The sequence below is a fragment of the Arachis duranensis genome, chromosome 8 (genome assembly GCF_000817695.3).
Source record: "Arachis duranensis cultivar V14167 chromosome 8, aradu.V14167.gnm2.J7QH, whole genome shotgun sequence".
Taxonomy (NCBI): domain Eukaryota; kingdom Viridiplantae; phylum Streptophyta; class Magnoliopsida; order Fabales; family Fabaceae; genus Arachis; species Arachis duranensis.
The window spans coordinates 35,364,625-35,385,306 of NC_029779.3; the positions used below are offsets into that span (position 1 = coordinate 35,364,625).

The 20,682-nt window shown below is 27.9% G+C and overlaps 1 protein-coding gene across 1 annotated transcript in view; it reads left to right on the forward strand.

The window, feature by feature from the left end:
• The window catches only part of LOC107462321 (probable sesquiterpene synthase), a 26,101-nt gene extending 9,685 nt beyond the window's left edge, over positions 1-16,416 (forward strand). Inside the window, exons 3-8 of the mRNA XM_052253368.1 lie at positions 13,247-13,370; positions 13,637-14,012; positions 14,117-14,335; positions 14,496-14,637; positions 14,738-14,986; positions 16,120-16,416. Coding sequence (XP_052109328.1) covers positions 13,247-13,370; positions 13,637-14,012; positions 14,117-14,335; positions 14,496-14,637; positions 14,738-14,986; positions 16,120-16,416 — 1,407 coding nt within the window. The remainder of the gene's footprint in view (positions 1-13,246; positions 13,371-13,636; positions 14,013-14,116; positions 14,336-14,495; positions 14,638-14,737; positions 14,987-16,119) is intronic.
• The last annotated feature ends 4,266 nt before the right edge of the window (positions 16,417-20,682 follow it).

Below are 20,682 nucleotides of genomic sequence, written 5' to 3' on the forward strand. Positions count from 1 at the left end.
AATTAAAATATTTTTTGTTATTTACATTATTTTTTATCAATAGTAAATATAAGCTTATTTGTTATAATTTTTTAATGAAGTACATAAAAAGTATATAGTATATAAACGGTAATAACTCGAACATATTTTTAAGGAAATTTTTTATTCTCTTCAATAATGAGAATAACTTTTTTTTTCCTCGCTTAATCTGTGAACATCACAGCTTGAATAGTTTAAAGCATGGAATTTTTTTCATGTGCGGTGAGAGTAGAGAACAATAAAACTGTGAATTAAATTGAAAAAATTGTGAATTGAGATCCAATTATTATCCATTTTGCCATTTCCTTTTTTTCCTAATTTTTCTTTCGACATTTCTTTTCCTTTTCTTATCGCTTCCTTCAAACTCATTCAATAGAATTTAATAAGAGACTATTTCGCAAGATTCTTTCTTGGTGAACATAATTATTTCGATCAACTAGTTAGAAGAAAGAAGATTTGAATTCTTATTATGATTCATTGATTTTTCAAAATGGCTAACATAGTAAACAGATTCTCGAGTGGTGGTTTTGACAACCATGCCAATCTCCTCTAACAACTCACAATCTTCAATCTCAAATTTTGAAGAACACCACAAGTCCAATTCAATATCAATCAAACCCCTATTTTTTTCACGCTAGAGAAAATCTAAGTAGTAGAAATCATGGAACTACATTGGCATACTCTCGTTGTAACAAGCAAGAGCACACAAAAGATGTGTGCTATGAGAAGCATGGATACTCCTCTAATTTCTATCAACGGCAGCAACATAACACTACCATCAATTACGTGATTAATGAGGGACATGATGATATACTCAATGACAAATAGTCCCATCTCAATTGTCTTCAAAAGAACACTGGAATATCAAGATCTGGGTTCACTCCAGAGCAAAGATTTATCTTGTTAGGGTTGATCAAAAATAAAAGTGTACAGCAACAACATTATAATACAAATTAAATTTTGACTGATTCCATTTAAACCTCTACTTCAGGTACAACCATTGCATTACATTTTAATACAAAAATTATGAGCATTATCACTCCAAAATCTGCACTATAGGTCATTGACTTTGGTATAACATATCATGTGACTTTTAACTTAAAATATTTTGTAAATTTTTTAAATATTGCTCTAATCAATATAAAATTGCCAAATAGGATCAAAACTGTTAGCACCATCATTGGCACAATCACATTTTCTAAAAATTTTTTTTCAAAAATATTTTATACATTCTTTCTTTTAATTTTAAACTGATATATATGTCAAAATTAATCTCAAACTTACATTGTTAACTATTAATCAATGATAAATGTTGTGAGATACAAGATCGATCTACATCAACGATAATTGGCATTGCTGAGTGTATAGAAGGGTTATATACAATGACTAGAGAATGAATTCTCTCACTTTCCCCCTCTTCCAATAAAGCAAGTTTCATTAGCGCAATTACGACTACCACTCATCCCACAACACCTTCACACAGTGAGTACAAGAACATTTGACATCTTAGATTAGGACAGATACCCATGCATAAATTAATTTTATTGAAGAAGTATTATCCTTTTATAGATTGTATTGTTTCAAAACTTTCTTATGACTCATGTCATTTTGTAAAATAAAAAAATTATTTTTTATTTTAGTACCACTGAAATAAAAGACTATTTTGACTTAGTTCATATGGATATTTGGGGTCTTATTTTTGTCTATTCTAATAAAAGACATAGATATTTTTTGGAAAAATTATTCTAAAGGACCGTTAAGAAGATTTAATTATTAAAAAGAATCTTTAATACCAAAATTAGTAAGAATGACCAAATCTTTTTATAATATTTAAGAAGAAGAATCAAATCTTTTTATAAGGAGATAAATATATCCTTAATTATTTTTTATAATCTTTAATATATGCTGTTTGATTCTCAACGTTATATAGATATGTATGAATATTGACTTGAGATTAATTAGTTAATTAATTAAAAAAAATTACTCTAAAAAATTGTTAGAAAGATTTAATTATTAAAATATTAATTTTTAACTATTTATTTATTTATTTTTTATAATTTTTATATTAACAATTTTTATTTTTTCTAAAATTTTGGTAATTTTCATTATTTATTTATTTATTTATTACTTTTATGATTTTATTTTTTCTAAAATTTTAATAAATTTTATTATTTATTTATTTTTTACTTTTATAATCTTTTGTCTTTTTTTTTCATTAGCTAAAGATCACAAAAACAAAAAAATAAATAATTAATAAAAAATAATCAAATAATAAATATCTATCATTCAATTATTAGCAAGAGTATGAATGAATATTTAAATATCTTAATATTTTTTTATTAATTTTGTCCAAAATTGTTTCATGTATACGCTATTGTTGTGCACAGTGCACCTATATATAAACATGTTTAATATGTGCAAGATTCACCTAAAACAAAAATTGGAGCACTACTACCTCTAAGATTACATTGTCTAAATGGCTCTTAGATAGCTTGTTCACTCAACTTGCCATGTTTTGGGGTACTACCCTATTGACAAAACTGCTGAAGAATGATTGACCCAACAAGAGTATCCTACTACTTGTTCAGAGTTTCAAATGCCTCTTCACTATCCACGTTACACCAAAGGAGACTATGAAATCATGGAGGAGTGGAAGGTGGATTTGCTTCTTCAGCAATATGGGCTAAGCTTCAAGGGCACTTTTCATGACAAGAGGATTTTTTATAAAAAGATTTATTTTTTTATTATAAAAAGATTTGGTTCGTTTTCTTAAATATTATAAAAAGATTTGGTCCTTCTTACTAATTTTGGTATTAAAGGTCTTTTTTAATAATTAAATCTCCCCTCAGAATAATTTTCTCTATTTTTCTACTGTGATAAATGACAAGAGCAGATTCACTTGAATTTTTTTTTATGAAAACCAAATATGAAGCATCAGAATTGGTTATTAATTTTGTAAATTTTGTCAGAATATAATTTGAAAAAAAAGTTAAGTGTATAAAGATTGACAATGGGTCAGAATTCACTCTAAAATATTTTTTTGCATCCACCGGCATTTTACACCAAATCTCTTGTGTAAAAACACCAGAGCAAAATGGAATTATAGAGCGAAAACACCAGCACATTTTAGGTGTTGCTAAAGCACTGTTATTTCAATTAGAAATTTCACATTATTTTTGCCAATACGCAATTGCTCACGCTATTCACCTAATTAATAGGCTGTCCAGCACTAAACTAGATAATGCTAGTCCTTATAAGCTTTTGTATGGTAATTTACCTGATTTTTCATATTTAAGAGTATTTGGTTCTCTTACATGTGCCTCCACATTAACAAATTCAAAAACAAAATTAGACCCAAGAGTAGGAAAACAGCTTTTCTCGGTTTTAAATTAGGAACAAAGAGTTTTCGACTTATTGATTTAAAATAAAAAAAATTTCATCTTTAGAAATGTAACTTTCTATGAAACTTATTTTTCATTTTCACATTACACTAGCACTGACATTCATGCGTACTCACTCGTATTCTACAATACATTGATTTTTTTCAATATGATACACCATCCACACATCATTTGCAATCACCCACACCTACCACACTCACATATTCAAATGAACATTTCTCAAGTTCAATACACTCACCAATTTTCTCACACACCATTGCACCCATTACCACACCACATACGAAAAATGTACCTGCATCACAAAATTATGACAGCACACATGACTGCATCACTAGAAAATCTGAGAGAGTAAAAAAATCGCCTTCTTTTATTTGAAGGACTACCATTGTATGATAATCTACGCAACTCACTTTAACAACTTTGCCAACTCTAACTCTTTATATGCTATGTTACAACACTTATCATATGATAAAATAATCTCAAAATATAAGTCTCTTTCTATATCCATCACCTTAAATCTGGAATCTAGCACTTATGAAGAACGACTGTACATGAATATTGGAGAAATTGAATACAAGTTGAATTGACAGCTCTAGATCAAAACAAAACTTGGTGTCTTACTGATCTCCCAAAAAGTAAGAAGGCTATGGGTTGAAAATGGATTTTTCGGATAAAATTCAATCCCGATGGTACCATAGAAAGGCACAAAGTGAGGCTAGTTATAAAAAGATTCACTCAGGTGTAAGGAGTGGATTATGATGATACTTTTAGTCTAGTTGTTAAAATGACTACTCTACGAGTAATGTTAGCATTAGCAACGGCAAAGAAATGGCATTTGAAACAGTTAGACGTCAATACTACCTTCCTTCATTGAGATTTGGACAAGGAAGTTTATATGAAGATACCACCCAGTTTGATTGTGTCATAACTAGGTTTAGTTTGTAAATTGCAAAAGTCTCTATATGGGTTTAAACAAGTAAGCAGACAATGGAATATTAAACTCACTCAGACTCTTGTTGATGCTAGTTATAAACAATTTTTTTATGATCATTCCCTCTTCATCAAGAAACAATTCGAAAGCTTTACTGCCATTCTAGTATATGTTGATGACTTGGTTTTAACTGAAAATGACATTAGTGAAATTAATTTCATTAAGCAAATTTTGGATGACAAGTTCAAAATAAAGGATCTTGGTGATCTCAAGTATTTCTTGAGAATGGAAGTAGCATGCTCTAACTCTGAAATTCACATTTATCAGTGAAAATACGTCATGGACCTTCTCAAGAATTTTGGTTATCTAGATTGCAAGCCTCTCTCTAATCCTTTGATTATAATAAAAAACTCTCGAAGGAATCTAATACCATTTTAACGGACAACACTACTTACAGACAACTCATTGGCAGACGCCTTTATCTCACAAACACTAGACTCGATATCTCTTATGTTGTGGAACATTTGAGTCAGTTTTTGGAATGTGTAACCACTTCTCACCTACAGGCTGCTTTTCGTGTACTCCGAAATTTAAAGGGCAAACCTGCAACTGGCTATTCTTTTCCTCTACTTTTAATCTGCATCTCACCGGATTTGCCAATAATGACTGGACTACGTGTGTCGATACTCGTCATTCTGTTTTCGGTTATTACTTCATGCTTGGGAACTTTCTCGTTAACTGGAAGAGTAAGAAGCAAACTGTTGCCACTTGTGAAACTAGTTGGTTATCTTTCTGAATGGATTTCATTGGTTCACCGCTTCAAAAATTTATCACTCTATTCTGTGACAACCAGTCAGCCATTCACATTGCCAATAATTCTATCTTTCATGAAAGAACCAAACACATTAAAGTGGACTGTCACGTTGATCGTGAAAAGCATTTGTTTGGTCTCATTCATCTGATGTCAGTTAGTTCCAAAGACCAACTTGCTGATTTTCTTTCCAAAGTTTTGCCACCTTAATGTTTTCAAGTTAGGATGGTTAGATTTATACCATTCTAACTTGTCGGAGGGTGTTACTTAGATTATTTTTTATCAATAGTAGATATAGTCTTGTTTGTTGAATTTTTTTTAGTGGGAGTACATAGTATATAAAGTGTAATAACTCGAGAGATATTTTTAAAAAAATTTTTCATTCTCTTCAACAATGAAAATAACTTGTTTTTCTCCCTCTCATAATCCCTTGGTTCATTAAACCATCAACATCACAGTCTGAACAATTTGGGAATGAGATTTTCTTCATTTCTAAGTTTTAAAGTGACAAACATTTTTAGACTTATGAGCAATAAACTAATAATTAAACTATTTTAATTTGCATCTTCGTTTATTTTCTTATAATCTCGATGGAGACCATTTTGATAAAAACGTTAAAAATGCCTTTTTTTCAAAGACGTTTATATGTGTTATAATATTATTGGGCATCTTTATTAAACCGGTTAATAATTTATTTTTTTAATAAACTATAACAAAATCAGTTTATTATAGCAATAATAATAGACTCAGTTGTCGCACTATAATTATTAGATTCGATTTGATTCGACCGATTTACACAATCTAAAACGAATCATATTTAAATTTTTTGATAAAAAGACAAATACATCCCTAATTTTTGTTTAAAAAAAACATGATCTAGTGGGTTATGTAAATTGGTCGATTTGACCGGATCTGATAATAATTGAGTTTATTATTATTGTTATAAAAAAATTGGTTTAATCTAGTTTTTTAAGAAATTTAAAAATAATCGGTTCATTAATACGTCAAATAATAATATGATACATAAGTGTCTTTACAAAAAGACGTTTTATGCATATTTATAGAAGTATCCTCCAATCTCGATCTTGGAATTTTATTTCTATTTTATTATATAAAAAATTTGTCGACTGTTTAATTCAAATAATAAATTTTATATATTAAAGTAAATTAAATAAATAGTAACTTAAATAGGTAGATGAAAGTTGAGAATGGAAAAGGAATATCGGGTTCATTTAGTAAGATTGAGAGAAGTATTTTTTTTAAAAAAAATACAAGTAGAAATAAAAAATTATTTTACATTTACGCATATTTATATTTTAAAGAATCAGCAAAAAGTAATTTATTTGTATATAAAAAATATGTAACTAATAATTTTAATAAAGTTATAATTAATCTTTTAAAAAATCTTTATATTATTTATTTATTTCAATAAAATAAAATAGTTGCTAGGTTATTCGTAAAGAATAAATATATTATATTTTTAAAACTTTAAGTAAAATTTTTTTTAATAATAATATTAAATATATACAATACACATTTTTATACACGCATACTTGTTCGTACATAAACTAACACAATTTTTTTTTAAAATGTAATTAATTAATTTTTGCTTCTATTTTTTTAAGAAGAAAAAAAACAAACAACTCAAACAATAAAATAAGTTTTTTTTTTTAAAAAAGTACTTTTGTTATAAAAGTACAAATGAATGAGCTCATTAATTAGCTTAGTTTTAATTGGTTGTAAAATCAAATATAGATATTATTGTTCAATTCTAATAAAATGTCAAACTATGAAGAATAAGAAACAAAGTTCTTACTTTAGAGTCATTTATTTTTAATTTTAAAAAATTAAAAGTTGATAATAGTATTTAGTAAATTTTCAATATAATTATAAAATAATTATTCAGACTTTATTTATTTATCTAGTTTTTCTTTAAAAAACAGAGACAGAGAGAGAGATATGGACCACGGAAATAGCAAGCTATGCAGGCTGCAGCTCATCCCCTCATCAATTTTGGGGGATGCATTAATTGCGTAGTAAATTGTTGCCGAGGTTAGCATTTTAATCAATGCTTTGTTGCCAACTATGAAGGGTATTAAACCTTCTAATTAGTGAAAGACTTGTTAGAAATCACATCTATATATAGTGATTGGTAACATACATTGTTCATTTCCCAATACTATACATATCAAAAACACTACCATGTCTTTTTCATCAGCTTCCGTTTCTCCACTTTTTGTGTTTAGCTCTTCCTTTCAAAAAAAAGCTCCCGTTTCAGTGACGACTTCGAGTCAACGTGCCCCTTCTAACTCAATAAAGCGACGCTCTGCAAATTTTGCTCCTAGCATTTGGCACGATACTTTTTTGAAATATGCTGATTCTGAATCCTTGGTATCTTATTTAATTTTCTATGATGACATGAGTATATTGTTAATTTATACATATATTATCGTCGTAATTTTTGAATTATTACGTATATTCAAAATACGGATAGTATATATCTGATAACTTCTACGTCAGAGACTCAATAATGCTTGGATAAGTTATTAGTTTTAAGTAAGGAATTGCTTAGCTTTAACAAGAGTGATAATTATATATATATATATGGCAGAATTTGTTATGCAGAATTAGTTAGGAGGTTAAAATAACAAGTTGTTATAAGAAATGTTATTTATAACAGTTGTTGCTAGTGATAAAGTTCGTTAGAAAATTCAATTCAATGAAATTCAGTTTCTGAGACTGGGAGAGAATGCGAAAATTCTCTGGTCACAATTCTCAGTTCGTAAAGTTTTTCCAATTCTCTTCCTAGTTATATAAAAGAAGTTATCAATATTATTGGGTTTCTAATATGCAAATGCAACCCCTAGCTCTCTCATCACAACTAACAAAAAAAAATTTAGCAGATAGGCGTGCATGAGATAGCACAATAATAATTATAGGATAAATATATAATGAAAAAGTCTAGAAGTCAACACTTTTATTAAAATCTTGCAAACACTTAATCAATAAAAGAAAAGTGAGTAATCATATATTATATGATATATTTTTATACCATTAAAAATATTAATAATGACTAATTGTCTAATTGATTATTACAAATCACAAAACTTACTGATCCTATAACAATAATTGGGGTCTGAAATAGAAGACCAATAAAAATGCAACAATAATTAAATTAAATTATAATCAATAATTCAATTCAATTCAATTCAAATAGAAGATCAATAAAAAATATTATAAAATCATCAGAATTTATTATTTTTAATCATTACTTAGTCATTAATTTAATTTTTTTAGTTTAGTTATTTTAATTTAGTAATAAACAACATATAATTTCTCTCATATACTTTTAAATATTAATAGTCAACTTATGACCAAAAATAATAAATTGTGAGTCTTCTAACATTTTTTTTAAAAATGCAACAATTTAAATTGAATGATCTCCTTTTTATAAATCATATAAAGAGAAACGAGTTTTGGATCAAATTCTAAAAAAAAAATTTAATCAAATTAAAAATATAAAATATTATATAATATANCTTTTTTTTTTATGGACAACGGGCTAAACACCCGAAAAAAAAACCATTATATTTATTCACTTGATTTGTTAATCTAAATGACCATAAAAGTTTTTCTCTAGTCCTTAGAGCTTGATGGTCATACTGAAGGAATTCTCGAATCAGAACCAGGGGTGGATTTAAAGGCGAGCAAGTTAGGGTCTTGATCCCCAAAAATTTCCATAACTTTTTGTATATGGTTACACGTAAGTTTTGTTGAGTTTAATTTTGATGTACTCATAATATATATAAAATATTTTGTATAATTATATAATTATATTTATTTTTTTAGATGATCATTTACATAATTAATAAAAATAGTAGTTATTTTTAATAATGTAGCATTATTAGATATATATATAAAACTGATTGATAATACATTAAAATTAAATTCATGTTTTGTTATAAAAAATACATAATTAGTTTATATATACACATGTTTTAAAAGAGAGTTTTGAAATAATAATTAAGTTGTCTCCACTCTCCATGTAACTTTAAAATTATAGGTTTAAACCGTAAAAATAAGCACTGAAATAATTATCAGGTTAAGTTATATACATTACATTCTTCAAATGGATTATTCTTCAAATCTTGCATTAATATGCTTATGCATCGGAATGTCCTTTTAATAATATACTTTCTTTGTTTTTTTTTTACTTGTTTTTATTTTTTAATTAATGAAGATAACCTAATTAAGTTGAAATGTAATTTTGTTATTTTTTTTGTTTTTAATTTTTAAAGAGTCAACAGTATTAAAATAGCCTTGTGTGCATTTTGTAAACATTTTCTATAATTAGTTAATTAATAAATCGGATTCATGTTATATTGATTTTATATTTTTAAACTTAGGTTTTTGTTTCTTATCTAACAAATAAAAACTCTTCTTTACTTATTAAAATGAAGTCCTTGACATTAGGCAATGAATTCACGTCACATATAAAAGATTATATGAATAGAGTTCAAACAACAAAATGATGTTCAAAGAAATTCAAACTTGCAAAAAAAATATTCCCAGCATGAATTGAGTACTTCACCAATTGAACTCTCAGATCAAAATGACAACTAAATCCATTCCAAACATAAATTCAGACTTGATTAACCACTGAAAACCTAACAAGAATTAGTTATTAGATTGCAGCAATATGCATGAAATGAATAAATATGTCAAATTGTCACAAATGCGATTTCATCATATAAAGAAAGTAACTAAATAGAACAACACTTGAAATATCAATTTTGTAGCAAGTATAAATGCCAATATGGCATTAGGTATTATCTGCGTTGTAACGGATAAAAAAGTTTGTTATAAAATTAGTTAAAAGGTTAGAAAAGGTAGGAGTAGATCTATATATCTCTGAATCAGGTCTATTAAAGTAAGGATCAGATTCTAGTCATAATAATACAGTTTACATGCATGTTCATTCTTCTATGTTCTTTCTAGTTTTCTCTCTGCAATATTAGAAAGGTTTAATTATTTTATTAGTTTTTATAGTTTCACAAAATTTTTAATTGGATTCTTATATTTTTTTGTAATTAAATTTCTGTACGAATTTTTTTTTAATTAGGTCTTTTTTTGACAATAATTGACTTAATTGTAAAGGAATCCAACTAAAAAAAATTAGTATAAAGACCTAAATAAAAAGAAAAAAAATATATATAGACTTAATAAAAAAAATTGTTCAAAAACTCAATTAAAAAAAAAAGTATAGAGACTTAATTTCGCAAAACTATAAGAATCAACAGAATAATTAAACCTATTAGATACAAAGTCTAGAATTAAAAATGAAAGCAACATAAAAAATATAAATACAAGAAACAACACCCTTAGACAGAAAAAGAAAAAATTGTCAGCAAACATGCAAATATATCATATCAACATTTAAGCCCTAAAGATATGCAAATATATCATATCAGCATATTCCTTTTATCATTTTCAGCAAAATCAACACTAACCCCAAATTAAGATTCATAGTAACTGCTCTTTTTTTTTTTGTCTCGGTAAAATTTATAAAATTAACCCTATTATTCCCACTCCTCCCACCTTCCTTACCATCGCTACTTTTCTCATACCCCTCAAATCCCTTTCATTTCAAAAAAGAAATTTTACAATAAAAAAAACTTAGCATATATAATCAGATAAGCATAACTTATCAATCGAAGGTGATAGCAAAGAAAAAGACAGAGAAAAAACCAAAAACAATAATGGATAAACCTGTAATTCTGAGAAAATGAATTTATGAGATTAGAGACTAAAATTGAAAAAAAAAGAACTTAATAAAAATTTTTTGAAAAAGAGCTGAGAAACACCGAATTCATTGGTATAAACAGATAACTTACCAGTAGAGAACATTCGAATTTGCCATGATGAGTATTAAGTCTCTGCCAATTAAAAAAATCCAGCTCAACTTTGCTACAGACAATGAAGATCGTTGCAAATTTTCGAACAATTTGGCCATAAATAGTTAGATACTAGTATTTTTATTCGTAATACTATTACGGGAATATAAATCTTTTAAAAATGATGTTAGTTCTGATATTATAAATTATGATACAAAAAATTTATAATATTAAACTAATTTTATAAAATAATTGTAATGGACAAAAGTCCCCGTCAACTAAGAAGATAAGGGTCTTTGTAAATAAAAATAAAATTAAATAATAAGTTTTTAGTTATTATTTTTATACGAAAGAGTTTAGTTTTCTATTAATAATTAATTTTAATATTTGTTATCTAAAATTTAAAAGAATTTAACATGTATACTTTTATATTTGATTAGGTGTTAAGTTTGTTGTACAAATAGAAATAATTAATTTTTATGCTTGCTATTTAAAAGTAATATTTTTTCTATATATATAAAAATATAACTAAATATTAGCATAAAAAAATTTAGATTGATAGTTACAAAATTAACTCAATTTTGAATCTTGATTTTAACTTTTAATTACAATATTAGTATTTTTTCTAAATTATATGTAATAAATATTTGAAAAAAAGTAAAAATATAGATTCAAAAGATAAGTAGTAAAAATTTAAAATTAAATAAAAATATGTATATAAAAATATTTTTATTTAAATTATATTATATTGTTAATTTTATTTTTTATAAAACATAAAGGTAGAGAAAAATAGAGAATGAGAGAAAGATAAAATAAATAGAATGAGAGAGAGATTGTTAATTTTGGAAGTTAAAAAAGTTATTTTAATTATAATGAAAAAATATATGTTGACACATTTTAATTTGTAAAATTACTAATATAAGATATGAATTATAATAAATTATATATAGAATGGGAAGAATAGAGAGAAATAGAAAAAAAAGGAGGTAGATAAGAGAATATAAGAAGGATGTTTATTAATTTTAGAAGAAAATATTTTTTCTAAATTTTAATAAAAGAGTGTCATGTGACATATTTTAGTTATTAAATTAGTTAATAATATATAAATATAATATTTAATATAGCTATATTTTAATTTTTAATTTTAATTTAATTTGAATATAGTTGGAGAATGTCATGTTTTATGTTTTGATTCTTAAATTTGTAATTAGTCATTGATAATAATATATAAGAGAGATAGAGTGAATAAAAGAATAAGAGAGATAGAGAAAGGAAGAGAGACTAGGGGAGTGCTCTTTAGTTTTGGAAAAAAAAAGATTTGATTTCAATTGTAATAAGGGAATGATATGTGACACATTTTAGTTGTAAAATTAGTTATATATAATAGAATAATAGATATATATAAAAGAGATAAAGTAGTTGAAGGAATGAAAAAGATAGATAAAAAAAGAGGAAAGAGGAGAGAATTCTTATGTTTTGGAAGGAAATATTTGATTTCAAATGCAAAGAAGAGATGACATATGACATATTTTGGTTGTAAATTAAAATTAGTAAAAAAGAAAGAAAAATTTTTTAATTTTAAAAGAAAAAAATTGATTTTAATTATAATGAAAGAGTAATATGTGACACATTTTATTGTAAAATTAATAAAAAAATTCTTTAATTTTAAAAAATTAATTTTAATTATAATAAAAAAATAATATATAATACATTTGTGGTAAACACCCGCTTTTCTGTTAGTATTTGTTGAAGTTAACTCATACTGAAAGCAAATTTAGTAAATATTCGCTTTTATAAAAATTTATTTAACAACCAAATTAAATTGAAAAATGATATGCATAACTGAAATATAAAACATTATTAGTACCAGTTTGATTTGTATCTGATTTTATTTAAGAATGAAATCGAACCAATAAATTCTTCAATAAATTATCATATAATAATTTTGTTAAAAATATAATTATTTATGTATTTTTTCTTATACGTTTAAATTTTTAAATAAAACAGTACCATTACATTGTATTAGAATATTTATCATCGAAAAGTTTAGAATGTGATTCTCGTTATCTTTAAAAGAAAAAAAAAATATCATGATAAATGTAGATCAAAATGAATAGTTGATCATATTTAGAGAGAAATGACGCACGTATTCTCATTTTGCTAATTTTTCACTCCTTTAAAACATTTGCAGGAAGTGAACGAAATCATGAAGCAAGAAGTTCAAATGCATAAAGAGAAAGTGAAGATGAATTTGTCTTCTAACGACAATAATATCTTACAAAAACTAAGCTTAATTGATTCAATTCAACGACTGAGTATATCTTATCATTTTGAAAATGAAATTGATAGGATATTAGTACAAATTCACAATGATTTTACTAACAAAGATCTTGCTATAGAGGAACGTGACCTTCACTTTATTACATTACTTTTTCGTTTGCTCCGACAAAGAGGATATAACATTTCATCAGATGCACTGCATGTAAAACTAATTTTAATTTTTTATCTTATATATATAATTACAATATAAAAACTAATAATTATGGACTTACAATAGTTAGTATAAATGTGAATTATACAGATATTTTCAACAAATTCAAGAATAAAAAAGGAGAATTCGATGAAATAATTGTTGTTCAAGATGTTAAAGGAATGTGGAGCTTGTATGAGGCTGCACAATTAAGGGTTCATGGGGAAGATATATTAGAGAAAGCACATGAATTCACATACAATAAACTTAAGTCCATCACCAATCAATTGAGTCCATCTCTTGCTGAACAAGTCAATCAAAGCTTAGTACAACCTTTTCACAAGGCAATTCCAAGAATGAAGGCAAGGTCATATATGTCTTTTTACGAAAAAAGTTCTGCGCATGATAAAATTCTTCTAAAGTTTGCAAAACTAGATTTCAATATACTACAAAAATGGTATCAGAAAGAAGTTGGTAGTGTCACCAAGTAAGTATTTTAAATCTAACTAAGCACTTTTTATTAGATTTTTTTAAAAAAAAAAAAGAAAAGCTCCTATAATCAACAAGATATAATTTTTTGTACGATTATAGGTGGTGGGAAAAGTTAGAATTTTCGAAAAAGGTCCCTTATGCAAGAGAGAGGATAGCTGAGTTATACTTCTTTCCATTTGCTATGAACTCTGAGCCTAAATATACTACTTTTAGAAGGGTGGTGACCAAAGTGGTTCAATGGATGACTATATTTGATGATACTTATGATGTCTATGGAACAATCGAAGAACTTGAGCTCCTCACACAGGCAATCCGAAGGTAAGAATTGACCAATTTTATATTATTATGCTACATATCTCAATTAAAAAGAATCTATACATGATCAATGAGTTTATATTTATTTTGGTCATTATCTTAATAATTTAATTTCACGATCACGTTTCTTTCTTAATTAGTTTTTAACCTTTTTGTGTTTCAGATGGGATATTAGTTACATTGAATCTCTTCCAGAATGCTTTAAGGCGATTTTTAATTCAATTGTGGAACTTCTTGATGAAATAATAGAGTTAAATGGTGGAAGCGGAGAATCAGACTTGATATTGCAATGTCTCAAACAGGCCGTAGGCTTTATTTCTTACTTTTTTTTAATTTTAAATTAATTATTATATTCATTAATCATCATTTTAATGAAGTATTATTCATCAATTAATTTATCTTCAGTTGTCTCATTATGCACAAGGTCACATGGATGAAGCAAGATGGTGCCACGAGGGATATATTCCAACATATGATGAGTATAAGGTTGTTGCATCTGCTACTTTAGGATATCAACCGCTTTCAGTAATGTGTATTGTTTTGGGAGAATTTGCAACCAAAGAAACTCTTTATTGGGTTTCTAATAATACTCCACTCATCGTACTAGCTTCGACACTTATTGCCAGACTCACAAATGATTTGGGTTCACACAAGGTATATTAGTAGAGATATAATTATTCGTATATCTCTTTCTATTATTTTAAATTAAAAAAAAAAGTGATTTGTTGACATAATATTAAAACTTTTATGACAAAAAAGTTTAGAATTTGATTTTTATTGTCTTCTAAAAAAAAAGTATAAAATAAATTAAAAATTATAAAAAAAATTCAAGTAAAACCCATAAAAATTCTTATTTAAGAAGACTGTGTTAAAAAAATAATATCATAATATATATATATAATGTTGACATACATACATATCAAAGGAGAGAGCTTTTCATAAAATTATTTATTTTCAAAACTATTAGGTAAAATAATATAAATTATTATATATTTAAAATATTTTTTAATGTAAGAGCTTCTTTTTATCATATCATAAAATAACTTTTCATAAATAGTTATATTGCTAATAGAGTTTAATTTTAATCGGTTGTAAATAATCACTAATTTATTTGAGGTATTGATCATTTTATAAGGGTGTAATGAAAGAACTACTAGTTGTAAAAAAAAACTTAATAATTTTGACTTTTTTTTATTTATTAACTTTTGCATAATAGTATGATAATATGATTAAGTTGATGATGAATATTTATATGTAATTGTCTTTATATGAAGTCTTTAGTTAAGAATTATTATATAATTTGACATATTTGATTAAATTGTTATATTATTTAACGATTTTCAACTAACAATTTCATATAAAGATAACTGCACGTGAGTTTTTACGTTAAGTTGATAGATATAAATTAAATCCATTTGCTACTAATAAGATATTACTATATATTTTATGTTTTTAAGTATTATTTTCTAATTCATGGGCCTATACTATCTTATTTCCCTAAATAATTGAATCAATATTAATTTAACAAAGTCATGATTAGTTTACACACACAAGTTTTTAGTGGAATATTTTAATACTTTTTGACAATGATATATATGTATAATTCAACTTTTAATTTGAATTTCATCAATTATTTAATTTGTAACATAGTCTTATAAGTGATTTTTGTTAGACCAATAAATAATTAAGCAATTTCACTGAATTTGGTTAGAAAAAATGCATGTACACGTATCGCATTAGATTTCTGTTTCTAAATCATAGGCCTATTTTAAACCAGTTATTTGTAGTTTGAGCAGCAAAGAGAACATGCTGCTTCGGCCGTAGAATGTTGCATGAAGCAATATAGCTTTTCAGAAGAGGAGGCCCATGAATTCATCAAAAAGGATATCAATAATTACTGGAAGGATATAAATGAAGAGTACCTCAAGTTAATTGAATATATCCCAAGGCCAGTCCTTGATTGCATTGTTAACATGGCACGCATATGTGAGTTTCTATATGCAAATTTTGGGGATAAAATTACAGATTCTGCACTCTGTAAAGACCACATTGCGCCACTGTTTTTGGATCCCGTGGTCGTGTAGCAGTTTTATGGTCCTAATAAGCTTTTGAGTGTTTGCCCTTAATTAATCTTTAATTATATGCATGTATGGTGTTCTTGTCCTGTTGTTATTGTTGGTTTGTATTGTCTTGGAAGGATACCAAGTCCTTTGTCAACGGTTAGTTTTTGTATGATGTTAAATTCCAAAATGATTTTTGTTGTGCACACTAAATAATTTTCGAAATCCCAATTACATCAATAATTATGTGTTTGAGATCGTTAAAAATGTGTATTACTTTAGTTTCAGATTCGTTTCTTTGTTAATAGCTTGCTGGAGTAATTTGATGACATAGATCTTTAGTGATATATACCACATTATAATTTGGTCATATATAATAAGAATTTAGTTTTAATGTACTATCAGTATAAAATCATTTTATATGTGCATTCAATTATATAATGTCATATTAGTAAAAATAACTACCTTTTATTTGAATCACGTGAATGGTCATCTAAAAAAATAGTTGTAATTGCATAACTGTGTAAAACGTTCTATATATATAGTCAGTGTATGAAAATTAAACTCATGTAATAATGTGATAAATTTATGAGCAACACATGGCATGCTAACGTGATTGATAATACTATGTATTAAACTTGTTGAAGAAAGGGAGAAAGAAGACTTATGGTGAAAAACCAAGAAGTGAGAAAACAGAGGCGGAACAGAAAAAGAGTAAGATGAAAAGAATTTTGTTATTAAGAGAATCTCTTTTTTTCTCTATTTTCATATACTTAAACCTTGCTATTTTATAGCCAAAGATAGCTAACTCTATCTAATATATTTGTTCTAAACCTGGAATATGAGTAATAGCAAGCTATCCTTGAATCATCTTATCCCGTACAAAATACAGATTCAATTCAAAATGTTTTGTTCACTCATGTAAGATGGGATTATAAGCTAATAATACAGTGGACATGTTATCACAAAAGACTGTGGGAGATGAAGTACAAGGATGCTTTAGTTCACTAAGTAGGAATCCATATTAACTCAGAGAAAGTAGTTGCCAATGCCCTAAATTCAGCCTCGGTGGAGCTTCTGCTGACAGTGGGTTGCTTTGAACATTTCCAAAAAATCAAGTTTGCTCCAAAGTACACACAGTATCCAGACACAGATCTTCTATCATTAACATCAGCAGCCCAATCCGAATCTGAAAAGACAGTTAAACGAAGATCATTAGTCTTATAAAATTGAAGAGCAAGATCAATTGTACCTACTAAATATCAAAGGACACGCTTTGCCGCCATCCAATGATCTTGGCTCGGCTTTGACATGAATTGGCTGAGTTTGTTTACTGCAGGTCTTGTGACAGTGGCATATTGAAGTCCCCCACAATTGATCTAACCAATGTGGGATCTTCAAAAGGAGTACCTGTATTTGCCGATAATTTTTAAGAGCTAATCATAGGAGTGCTAATCGGTTTAGCATCTTGCATACCAGCCCTGCATAATAATTTTTTTATGTATTTACTTTGATTGAGAGAAATTAAATTAGGTGAGTGAGTGACAACTTTGATGCCAAGAAAGAAGTTTAAGTCCCTCAAATCTTTTAGAAGAAAAGTTGAATGAAGCTGCTTTAAGACAGAAGTGATTTCAATGTCATTGTTCCCTGTCACTAACATATCATCAACGCATATGAGTATATAGATAATAGAATTAGAAAAAAATTTCATAAAAAGTGAAGGATCAGACTTAGTACAAGTAAACCCAAATTATTTAAATGCAACAATAATGGTGAGGGACCAAGTCCTAGGGGCTTGTTTTAAGCCATAAATGGCTTTATGCAATTTACATACAAGATGAGGATTTGAGTGTGTAAAACCTGAAAGCTGAGACATATAAATGGTTTCATTGAGGATACCATTTAAAAAGGCATTGTAGAAGTCATATTGTTTAACTCTCCAACCCTTTGATAACGCAAGAGTGAGTATGATTCTTATAGTGACAGGCTTGATTACAAGTGAGAATACTTGATCGAAATCAACCCCAGCAGTTTGAGTATAACCTCTTGCCACAAGATGGGATTTATGTCTCACAACCTGCCCCTGAGCATTTTTCTTCAAGGCAAATATCTATTTGCAACTAACTACCTTTTTATTTGGTGGAAGTTCTACTAAACTCCGAGTCTTGTGATGAACTAATACTCTATATTCTGCTAGCATAGCTTCCTTCCAGTGAGTGGATTGAAGAGCAGCTGTGACCGATTTTGGAAGATATGGTATCGCAGAATTATCATGAGTATCAATGCTGGCATGTAGCACTCTTGGTTTTGTACTTGATGTCTTGGATCTAGTCTGCATTGGATGAATATTATTAGGAACAATGTGATTGAGGGGTAAGGTAGTGTTATCAAAGGGCAAAGCATCCTCAATTGTTGAGATAGGGATTGGGTTAGTGAAAAATGAAGAAGGAATAAGAGAATTTTTATCGAGTACTGTATTAATGTCTTGATGACTCATTGAAGCACTTGGAGAAATAGAAGTAGAAGTAGATGAGCCTGCTATGAGGTCTGATTGGGTTGTTATAGAGATAGAAAAAGGATTCAATTGAGAGGGAGGAAGAGTGACAATAATTGGAAGCATCTCAGGAGTAGTGCCTGTAGTAGTAGTACTATCACAACTAGAATTGTTAGCAATAAAGAAACTATGGGAAGGAAATTTTTTCTCATGAAACACAACATCCCTGGATATAATAATTTTGCCAGTGGAGGTCATACATTTGTATCCTTTTTAGGTACTAGAATATCCAACAAAAATACACGGTTGTGATCGTAGTTCCAATTTATGTTGATTATAAGGTCTCAAGTTAGGAAAATAAAAGCAACCAAATACTCGAAGAAAACTATAGTCTGAAACATGATGAAAAAGAATTTCAAATGGAGATTTATATGAGGTGACATAAGAAGGCATTCTGTTTATTAAATACACAGCAGTAGAGAAAGCTTCACTCCAAAGATGCAACGATAAAGAAGTAGTAGCTAAGAGAGTTAGGCCAGTTTCCACAATGTGTCTATGCTTTTGCTCAACGAGACCATTTTGTTGTGGGGTATATGGACATAATAATCTGTGTTCGATACCTTCCTCTCTTAGATACTATGAAAATGCATTGGATAAATATTCCTTACTATTGTCAGTTTGAAGAGCTTTTAAAGAATAACCAAGTTGCTTTTTCATAAAAGACTTATATTGTTTAAAAACTGAAAACACTTGGGCTTTATTTGTTAAGAGATGAATGCTGGTATGTCTAGAAAAAATATCTACAAATGAAACATAGTACCTAAAACCATGCAAAGATGAAATGGGAGCTGGACCACAAACATCCGAAACAACTAGAGATAGTGGCAAATTATAAATGCGATTAGACAAAGAATAAGGTAAAGAATGAGTCTTAGCCATACAACATAATTCACAATTAAGCTTGCAATCTAAATTTTTATTCTCATGAGCAACAAGTAAATCACATTTAGTAACTATATTCTTTATAATTTGAAGAGTAGGATGGCCAAATCTCCTATGATAGGTATCTAAAGAAGCATGTTTAGCTAAAAAAATAGAACGTGATATCATAGTCTTTGGAATTTCAATTTTCTCAAACTTATACATTCCATTTTCAGCCTTGCCTCGGAGAAGAACCTCCTTGGTAGCTTGCGATTTTACCAAACAAAACCAGGCCAGAAAGAGAAGTATACATGATTATCCTTAGCAAATCTAGATACATTGATCAGATTCTGAGTTATGGATGGAACTAGCAATAAATCGTATAATTTATAACATTTTCTTGTTGCACAACATTGGAAAAAGAACTGTCCATCTTTAGAGATATGCATACCTGATTCGTTGCTAACATATACCAGCTCTTGAAGTTGATAGTCTTGAGAATAAAGACGACGATGACTACGACGACAGAGACTACAACCCCAATAGCTCCAAGCAAATCTTTGAGAGGCGACGATGGGAAGGAGAAGCAACGTCTGCAACAACGACGAGATATGGTGCGGAGCAAAGAGACAGCAACGGCAAGACTGATGGGAAGCAGAGAAGAGGTGACAGCCAGAAACGATGAGGAGCAGCGCGAGGAGTGGAGAAGCACCGTCGACCGACGCTAAGGAGTGGATAGCGGTGATGGTGGCTGGGTGGCGGCTACTCTTCGTTGGAGTTGGAGGAAGATTGGAAGAGGAAATTAGGGTAAAGTGTGGTGAGGTGAGGGACTAAACAAAAGGGGCCGGGGTAGGGTTCAGACGTTTAGTAATGGG